This window comes from Ambystoma mexicanum, chromosome 2q (genome assembly GCF_040938575.1).
Source record: "Ambystoma mexicanum isolate Mex_15411 chromosome 2q, UKY_AmexF1_1, whole genome shotgun sequence".
Lineage (NCBI taxonomy): Eukaryota > Metazoa > Chordata > Amphibia > Caudata > Ambystomatidae > Ambystoma > Ambystoma mexicanum.
Genome location: NC_090924.1, coordinates 1347781244 through 1347803841, shown reverse-complemented (window position 1 = coordinate 1347803841; position 22598 = coordinate 1347781244). Strand labels below are relative to the sequence as shown.

The 22598-nt window shown below is 46.3% G+C and overlaps 2 protein-coding genes across 3 annotated transcripts in view; one reads left to right on the top strand and one right to left on the bottom strand.

Moving 5' to 3' along the window:
* The window catches only part of OSBPL10 (oxysterol binding protein like 10), a 2898140-nt gene that overhangs the window by 87826 nt on the left and 2787716 nt on the right, over positions 1-22598 (top strand). The gene's annotated exons all lie outside the window — the stretch shown is intronic.
* The window catches only part of CMTM7 (CKLF like MARVEL transmembrane domain containing 7), a 258411-nt gene continuing 242408 nt past the window's right edge, over positions 6596-22598 (bottom strand). Inside the window, exon 5 of the mRNA XM_069648803.1 lies at positions 6596-14489. Coding sequence (XP_069504904.1) covers positions 14476-14489 — 14 coding nt within the window. The 3' untranslated portion in view covers positions 6596-14475. The remainder of the gene's footprint in view (positions 14490-22598) is intronic.

Here is a 22598-nt window from a genome sequence, read left to right as displayed (position 1 = left end):
GTGGAGGGTTCATTGGCCGGGGCGTCTAAGGAAGCATACAGGAGGGCATGGGAGGATTTTATTGGGGGGGGGAGCGCGTAGTTGGAAGGGCAGATGGGATGCGGAAGAGAGGAGGAGGGACGATGTCATGAATTTCCTCCTGAGGTGTATGGACAGGGGCTGGTCAAGAGCGACTATAGCGGGGAAGTTAGCAGGAATTGCTTTTTACGGGAAGTGGTTTTGGGGTTTTCAGCGAAATGGGGGGGAAATGGTGAGTAGGATGCTGGAAGGATGGGCTAGGGAAAGTAAGAGGGACAAGGATAGGAGGAGGCCGATATCGGCGGAATTGCTGCAGAGGTTGGTTAAGGAGGTAGGGGGAATTTGCTGGTCGGTTTGGGAAGGGGAGCTGTTTGCGACATGTTTTACGTGGTTATTTTTCGGGGCCTCTCGGATTTCGGAGTTGGTGGGGGGAAAAGGGGGATCTGGGGGTCTGCAATGGGAGGATGTGCACATTACAGAATTGGGTTTGGACATAAGGATTAATAAGTGTAAAACGGACCAGAAGGGAAAGGGTTCCTGGGTTTTGTTGGGGTGGGAGAGTAAGGATTTATGCCCTGTGCTGGCAGGCAGGTTGTGGAAGGAGAGGTGTGGGGTGGAGACAGGCTTGGTGTTCAAGCAAAAGGATGGGTCAGCGGTTTCAGCGGCACAAGTTTTGGGGGTACTGCGGAAGGCTCTGCGGGTGTTGGGAGAAAAGGGTGAGGATTTTGGTACGCATTCATTCAGGATGGGCGCAGCATCGGAGGGAAAGAGGTTGGGTTTCACGGAGGAGAAGGTGAAAAGTTTGGGGCGGTGGAAGTCTGGGAGATACAAGGGGTACGTCAGGGATTTTCATAAGGGGGATTGTTGAAGGATGGGGGTATAAGTGGGCTGACAACAACGTGGGGTTTTGGTATTGTATTGTGGTGGTAATTTTTGTAATTTCTTTTTCAGATGCTGTGCGTAAGGAGGGGGAGTTGGCGCAAGTGTGGATTGTCGGCCATTCAATTGTTAAATGGGCTGGGAAAGAAGCAGAGAAAAGGGTTCTGGGCAGGCAATTGGGGTGTAGCTATGTAGCTATAAGGATGTGGTGGTAAGATGGCACGGGTTAGGGGGCCTGCGCTGGGACCAGTTGCTGGCAGGGTTGCGGGAGCGCTACGGGGCGCCGGAGATGTTGATCATTCACGCTGGGGAGAATGATTTGGTGAGGGATACTGGGGTGGCCCTTCTAAGGAAAATGAAAAGGGATTTGGTCTGGGTGCGGGAAATGTGGCCTCAAGCGGAGGTGTTGTGGACTAAGTTGTTGCCGCGTAGAGTATGGAGGGGAGCAAGGAGCGAGGGTGCTATAGAGCGGGCTAGAAAGGGGATTAACAGAGAAATGGTGAAGTTTTGTGCCTCTGTGGCAGTACAGGTGATGGAACATAGGGAAATAGTGTATGAGGGCTTTATGATTTTTAGGGAGGATGGGGTGCATTTTTCGGTTTATGGGAACAATCACTATTTGGCGGACTTGTGCTGTTGGCTGGGAGATTGGTTGAAGAGTTGGAAGTAAAAGAAGGTGGTTTGGGGGGGTGGGGCAGAAAGAACACCTCGGGGGAGTGTTTTTCTGGTGCCGGGGGCATGGCCCCTTTTGATGTGGGGGGAGGGAAGCACAATGGGGGAATGACATGGGAAAGGAGGGGGTGGTGCTGTTTGCACAAGCGGGCCACCCCGGGGGAACAGGTATTGAGCCTGGAGGGGCATGGCCCCAGGGAGAAAGCGGGACGCCTGGAAAAGGGGTAAGGAGATGGTAGGGTCCAAGGGACAGTTAGGGAGGAAATGGCTTTATTTAATTATTTAATTGTTGGGGGGAATGAAAATGTGTAATTAGTTAATTGGTGGTTTAAATATTCTGTTAGTCTGTAAGGCCATGGAGCCAGGTAAGCGTTAATTGTAAGCTTGGGCCTGTCACATTAAAGCGACCTTTTCCACTTTTAAATGAGCCTGGGTTTTTGTGCAGTATGCCAAAAAGGCATAAAGGAAAACCCCAAGGCCACTGTACAGAGAGGGTGTCCATCCCCCAATCCCCCCGACCTGAAACTGAGAGCAGAAGAGGAGAACTTCTGCTGAGGCCGGGGATGCAAACAGGTCTAGAACCGGGGACCCCAATCTGACACAGGTCACCGTAAAGACCTGGGCCAACAGGACCAGTTCCGCAGAGGAGTGAAAACCGGCATCTGAGAAGATCCACTTGAACATTGTCCACCCTTCTGATACGTGAGGCCACCAGAGACAACAGATATGATTCCTCCCAGGTGCCTATCAGCACTGCCAGAGCATTCAAGGAGCGGCCGGAACCCCTTTTGCAGTTGACATATGCCAAGGCCGTCGTATTGTCCGATCGGAACAAAACGGCCGACCATCCAGCAACTCCTCGTAGTACACCAGAGCTTGGACAATGGCACAACTCTTGCCAATTTGATGATCGCCGGCTCTCCCCAGATCTCACAACCCTTGAGCTGAGAAGACCCCCAATGTAGACCCTTTTTGCTGGCGTTGGTAATAAGAGAGGCCACAGGAGGAAGGACCATGCACACCTCAGCCTGTAGACCTGAAATCCCCCGCCATCATAGCAGGGAGACTCGCAGCGCTGGGGACACTGAAAACAAAACTACGAAAGCTGAGACGTCAGGAGCCAGTGGGAGAGAGTATAAGACATAGGGGACGTAACCGAAGACGGGCTCAAGGAACCGGAAGACACGCAAGACGCCATGTGCCCCGTAACTTCAGCAACAGGCGAGCCGAGACATACTGCCTTCTGAGAACACAGCCCAGACCAGCCAGCAAGTGCCCCCCCTGCACAACATCCAGAGTACGCTCTCCCCAGATGTCCGGACAAGCAGTGCAGGGTCTTGAGACCCATAAGCAGGCCACACATCCAGTGCTCCAGATAAGATTTTGAGGTGGGAGCATTTTACGCATGATTTTTCAAATTAGAGCGTAAATGCAATTTCAAGAGAGTAAAAATCAGTTTTCTCCTCTGCAAGAGAGTAAAACTTATCCAACACATACGTTATGGGTATGAACACATTTTAAAAGGGTGCGTGCTTTATTGTGTTGCTCGCTTAGCTGTCACAGATTTGGTCTTTCAGTTGGAAATTCACCATCATGCATAAGAAGGCTATGCTGCTGACAAAAGAAATGCTACATTGCCATCTAGTGGTGGAAAGTATGTTTTATTAATGAATAAATCAAAGCGTACACGGTACGCAGTACAAAATTAAATGGTCCGTATTTGCCATATTTACATGCGTAAAAGGGCAAGATACGCACATTAACTGGTAGGCTGGACACATCCTAGAAGGCATAGGGACCAGGAACACCCGCAAGTAGAAAACTTGACCCTGAACAGGGGGAGGAATGGGCAAGACGGTAACCCACAACAACCATTCGGAGAGAACGGATCCCATGGCCAACTACTTGGACCGTGAGCTGGGTACCAAAGTCCTAACCATGCAAACCTGGACAGGAGGAGACAGGAACGGCAACTGATACCCCCCTCCGGAAGGAGCCCATTACCCAGGAAGCCAAACCCCACCGGTCCCATACACCTCCGAGAAGATAGAGACGAGGAGCCAGGGAAAACTGCCAGTCACTGCACTTGCACCAGAGGAAAATCATAGGACGTTGAAGCATGCCTGTGCCACAATATATCAGCATGCTTGTCAGCCCACAAAAAGATCCAACTTATCAAAAGGACGGTACGGGACAGCCCAGAAGACCAGCAGACCATGGCCCCCCCAGCCGACAGAGGAGCCACCATGCTGGCGTCAAAAGGGCAGAGTACTGTCACAAAGCAGGGCAAAGCAATCCATCCCGGATAGCAGACATCAAAGGCAACCCCCCACCTGGGGTATGCCTACACTGGAAAAACCTACTGAAGTGACATCCCCCTCCACTGGCACCAGGGGCTCTGAGAATTTCTCTAAGCACAGACATGTGCCACCATGTGCCATATCACTTTCCACAAGTCTGAGAGGAGGCGTGAAAGCAACATGTCGGCACCGGAGGACCTAGGCCCTAAAAGAAGAGACACTAGGAACCCTCTGAATGGCCATTACTTCCATGATGCATTTTCTATAATTCCATGCCGGACAAGGGAAAAGAAAATCATCTCCTTTGACCTTCCCTCGTGCAGTTCAGAGGAAGAGAACAGGACAAGGAGTCTGCGTCCATAGCTAGCACAGACCCAAACACACCACTAACTCGCCACATGACTGAGAGGTGGCTTGAGCCCTGTATCCAGTAGCTGGTAGCCCCAACTCTAAATCGTTCCAATGCGTCGGTCTAGGAAGGATGAAGGGCAGAGTCAGCACCATAGAGACTCGAACCTGAAGTGTAGACTATGCCAGGCCGGTACCCTTCCGGCCGCTTGCAGATGTGTCCAAATCCGGGCCATTTTCACAGGCTGCACGCAAAGAATGCAACCAACATCCAGTGCATCCTGGGCTGCGTGTGTCCGAGGAGCGGGTGGTATGTGACATGCCTGTGACAGAACAGAGCCCCTGCACTTTCAAAGAGTCTCTGCCACTTGCACCCCACGACAAGAAGCAGAGAGGCCTCACAAAAAAAGGGAAGGCTAGCCCATACTGCCAAGTGCTTGCCATTATTTTCAATAAAGATGTGTACACAGAGCACGAGGAAACGGCATGTTGAAGGAGTCAAGATGGCCATACCAGCAGGAGAGGGGAAAAATACCAAGCACAGTCCTCCCCTATACTTACCTTCCCCCAGTGAATGCAGCTAACAAAACCTGTGCATCCTGGGCTGTGCATGTCTGAGGAGCGGGTGGTATGTGACATGCCTGCGACAGAACAGAGCCCCCGCACTTTCAAAGACTCTCTGCCACAGTCACCCCAAGATAAAGAAGCAGATAGGCCTCACAACAAAAGGGAAGACTTAGCCCATACTGCCAAGTGCTTGCTATCATTTCCAATAAAGATGTGTACACAAAGCACGAGGAAACGGCATGTTGAAGGAGTCAAGATGGCCATACCAGCAGGAGAGGGGAAAAATATCAAGCACAGTCCTCCCCTCTCCTTACCTTCCCCCCAGAGAATGCAGTTAACATCCGGTGCATCCTGAGCTGTGTGTGTTTGAGGAGCGGGTGGAATGTGACATGCCTGCGACAGAACAGAGACCCCGCACTTTCAAAGACTCTCTGCCACAGTCACCCCACGACAAGAAGCAGAGAGGCCTCACAACAAAAGGGAAGACTTAGCCCATACTGCCAAGTGCTTGCTATAATTTCCAATAAAGATGTGTACACAAAGCACGAGGAAACGGCATGTTGAAGGAGTCAAGATGGCCATACCAGCAGGAGAGGGGAAACATATCAAGCACAGTCCTCCCCTCTCCTTACCTTGCCCCAGAGAATGCAGTTAACATCCGGTGCATCCTGAGCTCTGTGTGTTTGAGGAGCGGGTGGAATGTGACATGCCTGCGACAGAACAGAGCCCCCGCACTTTCAAAGACTCTCTGCCACTGTCACCCCACGCCAAGAAGCAGAGAGGCCACACAACAAAAGGGAAGGCTAGCCCATACTGCCAAGTGTGGGTGTTTGTGCTGGTCCTATCCACGCAGTGCTCCTGTCAGCCTGCATGATATTGGTGCAGCTGCGCTACTGTAATAATCAGCAGCACTGCCACAGCAGTGTGGGTTGACAACAACCAGACAGTCCGCAACCAGCAGCTGCAACACAGAGGCAAGGCCAGAGAGGCCACTGTCAAAGATGAGTGTGTGTGTCATGAATGCTGCACTGCACAGTAACTTCATGCTACAGTGTTTGACAGGCAAGTATATTACATTTTCTATAGGAGGAATGATATATGTTTTTTATAATGCGCTTAATACCCAGAGGTTTCTAAGCACAGACGCGGATCGAACCTCTGTTGCTCCATGTCGTCTTGCTTCCAAGGCGAGCACGTTGCCCCTGTGCTGTCCTCCCGAGACAAGCACATTTACTTTTTTTTCTGTGGATAGATGGTCAAAACTGTTCCATTTACCACCGATAGAATCGGATAGAAATCTTAACAATTACTATGCATTTAAAGAAGCACTTACAAATTTCTCTTATTTCAAGATACTAGTATATTAAGGTATTTTGTGTTATGCCGATTGGCACCTACAAAACACACATGACTTGCAGTGCATCCATCCACCCGAAAGAGCTGGTGGGAGTTGCAGCTTTAACCCCAAATATGCTGACACTGGGGAGCAGCAGTGGGCGCTTGTGGGCTTGAACATATTTGGGTCCTGGCACTTATTTATTTACAAATTAAGCACTGTAAGTCTTGTTTGATGGCCTCGCTAGATTTTCAGAACTGGGAGACACTGCTCTGTTTGAAACCTTTAGGAAATAAAGTGTGTTGGATGGTGCCAGAGTACCGCAGTCGTAGATTTGAGGTGTGGATGTCGGCATTTCTTTTATCAGTGTACATTTCAGCTCGATAAGGCTCTGTGTGTTTTCACCAAAAACCAAATAATACTCTGTAACACAAAAACAACTTAACAACCCACATAAATTCAAGGAAACCCAATGCACAGAATCCCATTTTTTTTTAATCATCAGATCCTTTATGTGAAGCCAAAACAATACACGTCTGCATGAGCTTCTTAAAAGAAATTACACAAATGTAGCAATAGTAATATATGGCATTGAGAAATCAAACAGTTCAGAATGCACCATTGGTCTTTGGCAGGAAAATGCAACACCTGAATGACATTGGCTTTATAAAAAAAAAGGCACACGGTTCCCAGAAAGAACTTGGATGGGAAAATAGGACTTCAAGTAATTCTGAACACTATTAATGTTTACAAGCAAATACTTAAAAAATACATTAACACTGGAAGCATCATTTAATAAATAAGTTAAGAGTACTCTCTCTACATATGTGGCTTCCATGGCCAGTTAAGTAGCAAGAAGACCAAATGTTTTGACTGTTTTTACAACCAGAAATACATTTAGGTCAAAATTGAACCTGCATTTCCCGGGTCTCCTCAGACGTCTTTTTGATGTCAATCGTTGAATCAACTACAATGCAGCCTTCTCAGTGTATATACATGTAACAGGCTGCGTTAGGGGCTGGGATTGAGAATTAATCATTGGCACCAGAAAAGAGCAATGCCAGAGGGCATGGCAAGTGGGGGGTTCCAGGCAGTGGTCCCAAACAGGAAGTTTATTTTTTGTTTGCAATCAGGGTTGGTTGAGGTCAAGGGTAGTACTGGATGGTTAGATTTCCTAATTATTGGGACAGTAAGCTCACAGGAGTTCTTCTAAACTCTTTGGGTGGTAATGCAAAGACCCTGATAATGTGTACAGTGTCTCCGGTGTCCTATGAGCGCACACTGCATACACTACAGTTGACGAACACACCTCATATGAACGAGGTGTTCGATAATAAATCGGTTCTGAAGAGATATAGAAAAGAACATGTTGACCTCACAAAGCATGAGGAGGACCTTCAAAAGCACGTGGACGAATTGAAGGAGCCGGATTGGAGGGAGACCGTGAGCCCAGAATGGATGGGAGCTGGTGCGGGGATGGATGCAGAGCGGGTGGAGCTGAAAGCGGATCACGAAACCTAAGCAGCGGTACCGAACACATCAATAACAAACTCCAGTAAAAGAGGCAAAGGGATGGCCCAAAAAAACAGTACTGGAAACATCAATAACGAACTCCTTTAAAAGAGGCGGGAGGTCCTAAAAAAAACAGAAATGCCAGGAGACATTTCTAGCATGCCAGACGAATGCTGAACAAGAGCAGACATTTAAGATTGTCAATGGAACTGGATGGGAAGCTAAAAGGATGGATTCCACGGTGCAAATCATATCTTTTGTCCTGATGAAGGCCCGTTGTGCCAACAGACTCTTTATAACAAATAGCTTCCTATTGAAATGGCATTGCTAGATTCAAAAACAACCCGAGAGACTATTTCTTCCTATAAAATAAGCAGGATGTTTTCATTTTTTTACCGATATGCACTTCTGATAATGATTTTGAAGTCAAGAATTGAGCACAAAAGATGTTGCAAGTGCCATAACAATCTTTGAAAGTTTGACCATGTCCCCATGAAGTGATTTACATTGAAATATTCTATTGCACAAAAGGCACAATTTAACTAACCCCCCCAACAGCCCTTTTTGTGAATGCAACTTCTACAACATTTATAGGCATTTTGAAAAAATAGAAATATGTTTTTGTAATGTATCATATGTTAACATGCGCTAAATGTTGAAAAGTATAGATAAATCATGTTTTTAAACATTACAAAAAAGCATTTAAAAGGAATGACCTTTTTGATCATGCAGTGCGGAGCATCACCGACACTGCTGCAGACTTAATAAATGTCCTGTTAATTTAAGAACAGTATCAGCTGGCTTGGGCGCCCTGGCAGAAACTCCAGTTTACTAATTAGCAATTGTTTTTATTGGATTCAGTTGCTGGAAGGTGGAGATCTGGAGGTCTTCTGGGCTGCCATGGAGAATATTTGAGTTCAATCTTGGAACTGGTTATCAGAGTCAGATGGTAGTTTTCTAGAATTTGCACCTTGTTGGTTCCTTTGGGCATTTATAGGCACAAGTCCATTCCATTTGACACAACTGGTCTCAGTATACACCATTTGTAACTGGTAAATGTCCTCTCGCTTTGTGCGCGCTTAATGCTGGTAGAAAGCACTAAATTACATTGGGCCTCATTACGAGTTTGGCGGTAGCCAGACTTGTGAAATTACCGGCACCCGGCAATGGGGACATATGGGGGCATTTCATCCCCGGCGGACCCAGTCCGTCCCCATTGCCCAGTCCCGGTATTCATTACTCCCCATTCCCATTGAGTCCTATAGGGCATAATGGGAATGGGGAGGTCGGATGCACCGGCACCATTCATGAATGGTGCCGGTGCATCCGACGAGTTGTGTTCGCGGGTGCCGCTCTGCCCGCCAAGTCAAACCTGGCAGACGGAAAGGCACCTGCGAGCACAACTCGTAGTTTGCCGCTCCGGTAGTAACGGCGCCAGTAGCTTACCGGCGCCATTACCGACAAACTTATAATGAGGCAAATTGTCTTTAGGAGCGCTTCAGCTCCCTTAGCTTCCAAGTTGAGGATGCCTGCCATCAGAATCAATGTTGTGCGCCACACGCACGCCCTAGGGTACCATTTTCTACGGCTGTGATGCTTTTGAGAAGCATAAAACATATTACATTTTACAAATTGACAAAAAGTAGAATAGTTACTGAGTTTCTATTGCATACTGTATTGGTCCCATGTCTTAAAAATGCTGTGGTGTTTTGCGCCACCGTCATGTAAAGGATGCAACCCTCAAACCCATTATACCATTTAAGGGGACCGGGGGACTCCCCGGCAACCCCCACCCCTCTTACATGGTATAAAGGGGTACACCTTTACCGGGTCAGGTCAAACCACGGCATTTTTACCGCTTTTATTTTTTAACAGCGACATTTTTGCCGCGATTTTATTACCTGATACCACTGTATTGTCCTCTTTTCCATCTTTTTTTCCTCTAGTGCATGCCCATTTATCCTGCTATTGAGTGGCTTGTTTGACGGGGTCCCTGTCCAAGCAGACTTATGGATAAATACTTGTAGATCCATACCCCAGGACACACTATAAGCAAGAATCTGTTGGAGTTGCTCTCCCTGAGTAACGCATGCCTTTGGTCACAAAAGAGTAGTGAGTGATATTGGTGTATGATGCTCTCCCTGGTAGGCATCTTGTTGGCTTCCTTCTCCATAAGAATAAGACTCGTCGATGGTCATATGGAAAGTAACACATTATAGTACTCATCACCAATTTCTTCACGCGGGTTGGGTTTTGAGATAGGATTGATAGTATTTGAGTGTATTTCGATTGTTTGCAGGCCTAACTATTGTGAATCAGCAGAACAGTGAGGATCCTGTATCTTCTCAGTACCCAAAATAGTGGGGATGCGACTTACCCCTACTGGGCTGTCCTTGTCGAACATATTGCCCCTGAAGAAGGCTTTAAATACACAAAGCCGAAACTAGTTGGGACTTGTTGACTCCTTAGAAGGAATTGATATAGGAGTCAAACTTGGTTTTAAATGCTTTTGGAAAATGGTGTACTGTCCCTAGACACATGGTGTGGTGATGGCGGAATCTTAATAAAACGTATTGAACACTATACAATGTGTTCTATGTGGTTAGGGTATGTGTGCAGATATATTAAAATGAATACATTTTCCAACAAAAAACTGTTATTTTAAAAGAATAAATTGCGTCGAACAAAGTACAAGATTTCTCCTTCGTTATTCTCATAATCTTGAGGTGTTTAATTTATCAAGAAGGGATTGTTTGTGTGTTCTACAAACTGAAATTCTCACCAGTGTATAGAGCGGCCCGGAAGTCAGAAAACCCTTGAACAAGCAAGGAAACTAGGGCACGTAGGCCAAGTTTGGAATAGGACATTTTTAGAAGGCATTGTTTGGGCTGCAGTTTATTAGCACAGAGCATGTGCTCATGGTGTTCTATGTCCCTTTTGTTTACTCAAAAAGAGAAATCGCACGCAGGTGTCTCCCTGGTCAGCATACCATGTATACCTAGAGACACGGCTTGGGTTTTACTTGACTTGTGTATATTTTGTTAAAGGAAATTTGCAAAACCACCTATCCACCTACCAACACTGCTCCCAGACTACCCATGCAACTGTCCTTGTCACAGCACGCCTATACCCTACTCAGACTACCCAATCACCAACCCTGATCACTGAATACCCACCCACCCACTGTGGTCAGAAAATACCCTTCGCCCCACCCATCTACCTACCCTGCTCACAGACTACCCATGTAACTGTCCTGGTCACAGCATGCCTATACCCTACTCAGACTACCCAATCACCAACCCTGATCACTGAATACCCACCCACCCAGGTCAGAAAATACCCTTCGCCCCACCCATCTACCTACCCTGCTCACAGACTACCCATGTAACTGTCCTGGTCACAGCATGCCCATACCTTACTCAGTGACTACCCCCATTCCTACCCTGATCAGGACATAACCATCCCCTGTACTCTCCTCAGCGAATACTAGTCCGCCTTAGAGACTATCCATCCGACTACCCTGTGGTCACACCATAACCATCCACCACCCAACTACTCACCTACCTACCCGTCCAGCTCTCCTGGTCACAGCATACCCATATCCTGCTCACAGACTATCCACCTGCCTACCTGCATACCCATGCATCTATCATGGTCGCACAACCCACCCATATACTAACCCTGCTCACCTACCTTTTTAGCTACTCTTCTAAGAGCATACCCTTCCACCAACCTTGATCACCAAACACCAATCCCCCTATTCCAGTCACAGAATACCCCTCCACTCAGCTCATAGTATACCCAATTCACCTGCCGTACTCGGACCTGGTTTGTATATTTGAAGAAGAGGAAAATGTCTATGGTGTTTGCAATGAAGAGGATGCGAGGGGGCTTGGCTCTGATACCAGAGTGTGGAATAATTAGTGGGTGAGTGGCGTGTTAAAATGTGTGTATGCTCCAGGATTGTTAGTTTAAAGCGGTCTTGGTGGATTGGGGGGTGGGGCGGAGGCTCTGAAGGTTGTCTTCTCAGAAGTACCCCGTCATCCATTCTAGGTCTATGTGGGATTAATAAAGCCTAGCTAGGAAGCAATGAAATGCTGTACAAAGTCAATGGTGAGGAATCATGGGAGTTGTAGTGCCAAACATCTGGAGACCAAAAGGTTGCAGACCCCAGACATTGGGGATGCACCTGGAGGGTGACAGGTTGGGATATCGAGGAAGTGGAATAGGTAGGGGCACCCGCTGTAAGGGAAGAAGTAGGGTTGAGTGGTAAAATCAGTAAGAGGTTCTTTGAAGTGTAAAATAGAGCGGGAACCAAATTATCTGCACTGGCACTGGATGCGCAGCTGGGAAAGGCCTGTTTCTTTGGGTTTCTTCCCATCGTGCCGTTCATCGTTTCTAGTCGGTTGATGCGCTGGCTTCTGGTGTTTCACTGGCCCCTGGAGATGGGGAGTTTCTCGGCCGGGAGGAGCAGCGTTTTGGCTGCGACTGCTTTGTAGGGAATCAGGCGGTCTTGGACAGGATGCGTGCTTGATGGAGTAGCCAGTGCAGCTCCTCAAGGATGAGGGTGATGTGGCTGGATCTACCTTGTTGTAATGCTACAACTTGGCATTTTAAAGCAGACGGTTAAAGCGGACATAGAACCATGGTGGCAGCCAAGGGAATGTGTGGGTGTGCACAGCGGGCTCGTGTATGCAGAGGTGGCGTTGAGGAGTTACAGCGAAGGTTGCCGTGCTAGGGCAGACCGGGTGCATGCAGATTAATGCAAAGTGGGGGGGGGAGAGAAAGAGAGAGAGAGAGACATGGGGCTTACAGGGTGCTGTTGTCCTAGGATTGGGCCTGCTCTGGTCAGTCTCCCATTTGTTGTATCTTTTCTAGTTCTGTAAATTGGAAGAATAAAGCATTTGTCTATCCTGTATACAGAATACCTATACACCAAAACATAACATCCTCCACGCGTGTCAACAGAAATCTCTTCAGCCTACCCTGCTCAAAGTATCCCCTGCCCACCCCTGCCAAAAGGTATCCCCCCGGCCCACAGAGGGTGGGCCAACATATCTTGCTCCCAAAGCACAATCCAAAACCTGCTCACATAATTCTACATCCATTCAGATTGTGAAGTATCCCATCCATCCATGACACAGAGAACCCCCTTTATCCAGCTCACACGGCCCCACAGAATTCCCCATCCATTCAGATCATTGAGTAACCCATTTTCTGCCACACAGAAAGTCCCGCCTGATCCCCCAACTAGCTCACCCTTTGGACCCTACTAGGAGGAGACCCAAGCATGCATCCTGCTTGCAGAATACCCCATCCACCCCGTATCTTCCAATCCCATCTTACTGGACTATGCACACATCGGTTCACACTGATTCAAAAATAGACGCCTATCCATGCGTCCTTCACACTCATCTACGTTGTACACAGAGCACCCTACTTACCCTATGCACACCGGACCACTACTACCCTATGTCAGTGCAACCCCCACACCCTGCTCAACTTGCTCTTTCTGGGCACTCACCTAGCCCTATGGAGTACACTACTAACAGTACCTACTGCTCGCAGAGAACTCTTCAAACCTGGATTACAGGGCAGCCACTGACCTCTTTCCTATACACTATCCGCCCATGCGCCCTGATCAGAGCATGCTGTTACTCCACCCATTTTTCAGAGCACCCACCAATGCACAGTCTGCACACTCTATAATGCACTATGGGGAAGGGGAACTCCAAATCCAGCGTATTGAATCCCTCCACAAAGTAAGTCTCCATCCAGCAGACACAACCCACCCGCAGCTACAACTACAAGGACATTTTTCTGAAAAAGATCGCAAGATCCTTTAAAGATCACTTATTTTTAGGCTCCATTATGTTCACGTATTTCCTGCATTTTCAGATCTACTGCTCAGCTGCCTGCTCGCAGGCCATAGGTGCCCACAAGGAAGACGGCACCATATAAAGCATGCTTTTGGTCAAAGACAGCGCATTAAGCCTTGCCCAATGGCCTAGACATCACGACGACAATGCAATATACCCAACTCCTGCGCTCAGGCTTCCATCTTCAAAGTGCTGCAGCGATAATATGGTGACAAACTGTTATTGACCCATAGTTTGCAAGTGACCGTGCTTCAAGAAGTTCGATCAGCTGCAGCCTGCACATTTTCACAATCTCCGACACGCCGCAGGGGGTGGCGCTCGTTCCTGGCACAGGGTCATGCACAGACCTTTCCCACTTAATGTGGTGAACTGGATGCACGTGCCACACTTCCAACTTCATTGACTGGTACTGACCAAATAGTGTTGCAGCAAACCTGGGTGCCTCGGCTAGTTGAAGGCAGGTCAAGAAAATTGCAAGGGGCAGCATTGAGAAGAAAGAAAGGAGTCTTTCCGCTGGCTCATCGCTGCACATATCTTCCATAGGTAGCAGTATTTAAGAAAACTGTTCATATGTACCAAGTTCATCCTTCATTGTCTTAAGCTCGACACACGCCCAAGGCCATAGCAGGGCTCCTTCAGTAAATTGATGGGAGAATCCGGCATCTCGGATTATCTGGTAACAGTCCTCCAAAATAGATCAGAAACTTCAAACTTCGATTTAGCGGTAAATCACAGAAAACCACACACACCCACCAAGTGTCTAATCGTGCAGCCACTGTAACCACTCCAAAGTGTGATCTTTGGTGGAATGCTTTTGGCTCCTTAGATCATTGACACATAATACTTTCATAAGTAGCTCGACAAATGCCTGATCCATCCCAGCCGGTCTACGGTGCAGTCTGTCGCAGTGCGTCCCGCTTCCTTCGTCCCATGCACGTGCAGACCTCACACAACACTGGAAGACTTATACTGCAGCACCTTTGAAAAAATAAGAACAAGCTCAGTCTTAGCTGTCGCAAATAATGCACTACAACAAGCAAAGGTAGACCTCTGACCAAGGAGTCCCCTGCAATGAGGCAGGAGGCTCAATTAGTCCTTATGCTTGAATACAAACAACAAATACAGACTTCATGTTAAGAATTACGTGAAGGCACACCATACCACCGCCCCCAAAAGATTGAAGCTTGTTCTTCTATTGAACAGAATGGGTGATGGCTCTCATTATGTTTATTTGGTCGATTCATTTCTTAGGTTAAATCAGGTTAGAATCCTCTTAAAGCTGACTCATCATTTGATCCTTTATAGGCCCATAGAAAGGGTATAATTGTAATAACAACCAATATTTAAGTTCCAAGAGACAATTCATTTTGCAATGTACCATCTTGCGCTTGACCAGGCCAGGGGCGATATTTCTTTACCAATACGCAGACTGCACCATGATGACTTCACTAACCATCTAAATAGTATAATTTGTATCTAATTCTTATCTAATTTAAGACATTTCATTGTAAAAAGGGACACACATTGCCCAGCAAAGATAAGTGCTATTTTTCGGCACGTTAACTCTGGTCATCTGGGGGAAGGAGCCATCTCCCCCAATCCACATTCCTCTAGGAATATTGCTGTTGCTGGGTAGATTCTGGGAAAATGGCTGTCCAGTAGTGAACAGACACCTCCAACGTTTAATGTTGCAAGATTCCTTAATGGAGGGCTGGGGCAACCCAAAGCCCGAATTCTGGATAAAAGGAGAGGGCTGGACCCAGAAGCAGAGTCGACCTACTGGAGCTGAAGAGATTCAAAGAAGATGGCCAAGGGACATTGGAGACCCTCCACAGGAACTAGCATTGGCTGAGCCAATTCTCCCATGTTGCAAAATGCAACCTTCTATTTAACAGGGAAGGCCTCTGTGAGGTGCCTTCCTACAACTGGTGGGGCCAAACAGTCTGCTGGTCTTTGGAGTGGGCATCCTTGCATTTTCTCTGCAAGTCACGGATCCAGCTTTGCTCTGCTGTAAGGACTTCCTTCATGGTCATTGTAAGGAAGGCACGCTATCAAACAGGGAAGACAAACAGAAGCGATCACAGTTCAAATGGAGTTTCGCCATGGTTCTGTCGGAGAACCTTTATGCCTCCTAGGAAGTCAGGATCTATGACCACAGCTAGAACATCCAGACCGAACTTCCAGGCCACATTTTGGGGCAATCTTATATAACACCACACAGGGGGTGTCAGGGCTAAGGCTGTGCGAATCATCCTTCTTTTCCCCGGAGGGATAGTAGCTTCTCTGCTCCTCTTCTCTTCTATCTACTCTAACTGCCTTTCTATCATCTATCCTTCCCTTCTCACTAAGACCGGTAAGAAGAAATTTAAAAGGGATATCTTGACCTCAAACCCAGGTCTCCCCATCGCTGACACCTATTCCAGTGTTTCTGCTAGAAAACCCCTTACTGATATCCTCTTTGTCGTTCCTTCGGCAGATCTCTTGACCCCTCCTATGATCTCTGCTCTCTGTCCTGTCTCCTCCTCTCCCATTAATGGTGACACGTGCTGGGAAGTCCTCATGGATTTCTTCGACTCCTCCAGAGTTACCATTAATGTCTACCTTAATGGCACTGTTATGGTGCAAGGCCATCAGGCCAATCTCCTCCTCTTTGATAGGTGATTTCCTTGCCTCATCAACTTTCTCTCATCCCCAGCTGTCCCTTACTCCCCTCCCTTTGCTACCTTGCCCTTCTTTTCCTTCCTCTTCTGCCCCATCTCAAGCCCCATCCACACCTCCGCAGGGCGTACCTCTGATTTGTACCCCTCCCTGGAAGGTCTTTAAGGCTGGCAACCTTCTACATCTGGCCACTCTCAACTCGTGCTGGGCTGTCAAACACTCCTCTGACATCCGCCCTGATCTTCCCTGAGTGGACCCCTGCTTCTATCATCCCCACCCAGAGGTAATCCTCCTTTGAATGCCTTGTCTGCAGACTCTCCCTCTCTTCTAGTCACTCTCTCACTATCGCTACTCTCTACTGACCCCCTGGTCAAACCACCTCCTTTCTCTCTGAGTGGGCGGACCTTTCCTCCTCCCTCCTAGCCTCATCCACTCAACTCCTCTTCCTTGGTGACCTCAACATCCATCTTGATTCTCCCTGTACCTCAACTGCGCTCTTTCGCGACCTCTGCGATTCACTCTCCCTCACTATGCTCCCCTCTGGCCCGACTCTGCTGGTCACCCACTTGATGTCTTCATCTCCTTTGGCCTCCCCATCTCTACTCCCCTCACCACTCCTCTCCTCTCCTCTCCCCTCTCCTGGAGTGGTCACTGCCTCCTCATCTTTCCATCTCATCCCCTCAAGCGAAGCCTACCCCAAGATTGCCACCCACCTTCTCAGACATCCGGCCCATGAAGCGTGCGTCAGTTGAGGCTTCCGCTGACACCTTCCCCCCGCTCCACCACCCCAGGCTGACTCACAACCTGACCCAGCCCTGTCTTTGCTCTACTCCTCTATTTCTGCTACTCTTGATGTTCTTGCCCCTGTCATGAGGATCCATTTGAAGCTCAAAGCCAAGTGCAATTCTTGGTTTGACTCTGACCTAGCTGCACTTAAACGCAAGTGTAGGACGGGGGTGAGGAAATGGAGTGCTTCTTGCTCAATCTCTGACAAACTGGCCTGCCGCCTGCTCCGAAGGCAATACCGACTCTCTGTCCGCATCAAGAAGAGAGTCCACATTCAATCCCGTGTCTCTGCGGGATCTAACAACTTGGCCAAACTCTTTAAAATCTGCAAGAGGCTGGCCAACCCTGCTGCAGTCTACACCCCTCCTCTTGCCTCCTAGGCTCTTTTCAATGCCCTTGCCTCTCATTTTATCTCTAAAACCAAGGATATCCTGTGCACCCTCTCCTCCGCAGCCCCTCCTCTCCCCTCACCTTCTCTGCCTGATGACCCTCTTTCAGCTGTCACCCCTCTTTCTCCTTCTCCTCTTTTCCTCTTTTCTCCCCCGATGAGGTCGCTAGACAAGTCTGATCTATGAAAGCCTCATCAAAACAGGTCCATCCCTGTTCTTGTAAAAAACATGAAGGACCACATCGATACCCTCGCTCCGGCCCTTGCCGATTTCTGCAACCTCTCCTTTGCCTCTGGATCTTTCCCTTCCCCTCTGAAGCACTCTCTAACATGGACATAAGTTTGATTAGAAACGTGTTTATTTGACTTCCAGAAAAGCAACACATTGAAACACATCACTTGGTCGCACCTGATGAAGGGCGTTAATAGCCTGAAACGCGTCGTGCATTAGAGAAATACACCATCAAACAAGCAATCTGCCAATTCCTATAAACCAATAGGGAATGAACTGTTGAATGAACAATATGTGATACTCTCAAGAAGTCTTGAGAATATTTTGTGTTGGTTAAATTTATGTATTCAAATTCAAAGCACTATAGAGCATGATAAAATGCTAAATTGTTGAATGATTATTGTTTTGAACAAAGTCAGAGATATTGACAATAAGTACACATACACTCTTGTGTTTGAATCATTAAAAAACGTATACCATTTGAATAGAATTGTAAAAGAATTTTTTTTTTGCATGCATAGACGCCAAAAAGTGTGCACAGAGCAACGTCATTTTTGTTGAAGTGATCCCACAAATTGTTCAAGCTTCGTTCTTCTCTAAAGAAGAAGGACCGTTATCCGTCAATTTGAGTAATTGGGACGAATTGGTGCAAATTAAGAAAATTAAGAAAAGATTGATTCGTACAGAATTACATGGATCAATTATGATCGAGTACCTGTGCTCAGGCACCTTACTGTACGGTTTAGTCGTACGCAATGAACCACGTTTATTTCTGGACAATAAGGATTTTGTGGTACAATGGAGCTACATAGCCAATAAATGTGGCAGAGATTGGGTGATTTTAATTATCGATACTGCAAGAGAAATGACGTTAAAAAACACGGGCGATTTACAAATAATGGAAGAGGCTATCAAAAAATGTGTACCTTTAGACACATATAAAAAACACCTTGAGGAAATTACGCGCAAAATGACAGTTCAAAAGTGTTTGCACCAAAGATAGGATTGCACGCATGAAAAAGGATCTCATACAATTTACGCATGAAGGCGCTTTCCAATATACTAAGGACGGATACATACCAGCGGGTTTACAACAACAGAAAGGACAAGGTAAACAGAAACAGAACAGGAAGAGATATACCACGTACAGTACTGGCAGCTCGAATGATGGGAGTTATAAAAGTGGGCAAGGTCACAAGCCGCATAGAGGAGGAGGGTGACAACAAAGAGGAAATTATCGGAATAGAAGCGCACAAAGAGAGGCCAACAATTGGGAACTAGACAAACGGAGGACCCGAAGCAACCACCCTTACGAGTGAATCTATCTAGCTATAATCCTAATCCCATAAAAGAGACAGTGTTGAATCGTGGATTAGTATTTGTACCCACCACACATTACGATAACTTTCAGATAAGGATTGAAATAGAACTACTATGAAAAATCCATTTGAAACAGTTCTTCATGGACAAAGATTTTGAGAAAACACTGAATCAAAGTGGTTAACGAAATAAATCTGTGTTCGATCCACCTGTCGCTAGTTATACACCAGAGGCAATAGTTTTCCCCAAAAGGGTATGGCACGACCTCCACTGTTTAGAAAATTTCATTAGTCACGAGTTTGGCCAAGAATTCCAAGATCATCATAAGAAAGGCCGATAAAGGAGGAGCGGTGGTCATTCAAGACAGAGAAGCTTACATTATTGAGTGCAAACCACAGCTGGATGACAGTTCATTCTATAGGAAGATAACCGAAGACCCAACTGAAAAATTGTCCATTCTCATTAGAGATAAAATTGACAAGGCATTCGAAAGGGAATGGATTTCTAAGCAAGAACATGAATACTTGATTGTATTGCGACCCACCATTACTAAATTTTACACATTACCTAAAATACATAAGTCCCTGTCCAACCCTCAAGGACGCCCCATTGTGTCTGGAACGGGCTCATTGTTGGAACCGCTGGCAAAATTTGCTGATAAATTTCTCAAACCATTCGTACTTAGCATGTTTTCATACTTACAGGGCACAACGGAAGTCATTAATTGTATTGAAAATATGGGTTTTGATTCTAAAACTCAATTACTAGCAAGTCTGGATGTAATAGCGCTCTACACGTGCATACCGCAACATGACACATTAGAAGTGTTAGAGAATGTATTACTTGCCAAAAGATGTCCCGGTGCAAATCCCAATAGTTTCATCCTATGGTGCGCCGTGATGGCTTTAACAGAGAATTATTTTGTTTTCAATAGAGAACTATACCATCAGATTCATGGAACTGCCATGGGCTCTCCTGTAGCTCCAACAGCAGCTAATTTGTATGTTGAGAATTTTGAAGTACAGCATATTTATCAAACTACCAATCCATATTTTTCCAAAATTGCTTTATGGTGGATATTTATTGATTACATTCTCATTGTATGGGATGGAACAGTTGAGTTTTTTTAATGGATCAACCAATTGAATCAGCATCTAAGGTTTACATCTACTTATAGCACTAAACAAATAGACTTTTTGGACGTGACGGTCTGGGTCTATACCAATGAAAAAATACTGAAAGTGAAACCCTTTCACAAATTAACCGATAAGAATGCTCTTTTGAGCTTTGATAGATTTCACCCGAGGCACCCATGGGAGAACTTACCTGTTTGACAGTTTCTCTGTTTAAAAAGGAATAGCACGCTAAATTCCACTTTTCAAGAGGAAGCTGAACAACTGAAAATTAAATTACTGGCTAGGAGTTACCCAAAGAAAATTGTAAAAAGAGCATACAAGAGGGCAACTAATAATAACCGGGAAGCGTTGCTAGAATATCGCCCGAAGAATCTGAACAAGTCCGACATTGTGTTTGTCAGCACCGGCAATGAAAAATCCAACGGAGTGACGAAAATTATCAAGAAGAATTGGCCCATTCCAACAAGGGGCGAGTACCCATTGGAAAGCCCGATGTGTGCCTATAAGAGAGCACCGAACCTGAACGAGCTATTAACTAAAAATGACATTGCCCTGAAATCTGGAGAACAGAGGAGTATCACACAATTCGGGGGTTTACCCGCAGTGGTAGGTCATGCCCCGTGTGGCAAATGCATCAACTGCAAATACACACAGAGACCAAAGGAGGTTGAACGGGGACTTTCCAAACCTTGGCAACAAGCCCGTTTCACCAATTGCAACTCCACAAATGTAATATATGCAGTATGGTGCCAATGCCCGAAATTATACATAGGCATGACGGAACCTAAAATCACTACACGGATAGGTGAACATAGGAGCTGCATTTGAAAACAGAATGTATTTGCTCCGTTGGCGAGCCATTTTTCCATAATGGAACATGATGTGGAAGGATTAAAATGGATTGTCTTGTGGCAACTAAATAGGACCAATAATAGTGAGGCGGATTTAAAGAAGCTGCTGTACAAAGAGCAATGGCTTATCTTCCTAACAGGTGCCGCGATTAGAATGAACAGGTGAATTGGAAACATTAGCATCATATTCAGTTATCTGTTCAAAGTGATGTGGGGAGTGTTCTGCTTACCGTGTCTTTACTCTGTTGCTTGATGACAATTGATACGAATCACATCAGTGATCCAACATTCTTCCAGTGTTGTAAAATGGATACTGGCAATTTTAGGTAACTGGACAGACACTTGTGCAGTGTTCTATTTTTTCTGGTCTGTTGCATGGTGACAAGGTATACAAATTCCAATGAGGGACTTGACATTCTCCCGTAGTAGTAAGACGGTGCCGACAGTTTAGGGCAACTTGATGGTTCCCTTTCCTCATGGCTCGTCATGCAAGAGCAGTAGCCTAAGTGGTGAAAGGAGGTGTGGCCAGTTTCCACGCGACCGAAAAAAAACTAGCCATATCCTATCACTGCATGCACACACGTCACAGCACGTCCATCATGTGACCGGGTTTCGACGCATTTAGTCACGTGAGAGGACTTACCGTAATCACACAGAGCCGCGGATCAGCTGCAGCACAAACCGTGTATGAACGGACTGGAGTTCGGTGATCAAAGTAAACACGGTGAGTTAATAAAGTAGGCATTCTACTTGGAGTAGATGAAAGAGGAAGCAATCGGTTTAGCAGTGTGTTAGTGGCCTAACTTCTATTCATAATATCTTTGTAGGCAACAGCAGTGGGAGTGTTTTTATAGACCAAGATACACAGACCGCTAGATGACTAACACGGGATAGTACTGATTGAGTTTACGAATTGTGGGCACACAGTTGAGGCCACATGCCCAGATACATCACCGGCAATGGTACTAAGGTAACAACAGTTTTGTTTGTATAAAATACAGTTTTAATACAAACAGTAGAGCGTTTCTACAAGTATAGAACATGACAAATACAATTGGGGGAAGAGCTATGCACAATGTGGAGACTCATATTTTAAACAGATGGCATGGATTGCTTTATCTAGAAGTTTAGATATAGCAATGAACAGTCGGAAGGAATTTCAGTAGTAGTTAGAGCAGGAATGTCAATAAGTATGACAAGATGTCCGTTTTACCCTTACATACTTACCCTTGTGTGTTTTCTCTTCTCCTTGGTATTTTCAGATGTCGAGTGGTCTAACATAGTTGTTGTGACTCTCCCCTATATCTGTGGTCAAGATACTATGTTGACTTGCAGTACACGGTAAGCCTTAAGATTGGTAGATAGTTGTATCTTCTAAGTAGAATAACAGTGGTACGTATCATCTGACTGTTTTCTGGCTTTTTTTCGCCCTGTTTTTTTCCCAAGGTCTGACTTTGTGTTAGGTTAAGTTAGAGTTCACTGATTTACCAGTGCACCGACGATGGTTTGAGAGGTGCTTATCCACCCTACAGATGATCCCCTGATGAAGTTCAAAAGACTTGGTTGATACAATAAATTGTTGAACGAAACATGTTGAGTTTTTGACATGAGGTATTGGAATAAGTAAACAATACAGTAAAATAACATATTCAGTTGGTATACGTCCCATGGTAGCAATAATGGGGATGATATTTACTCAAACCACTGATAGAGGTT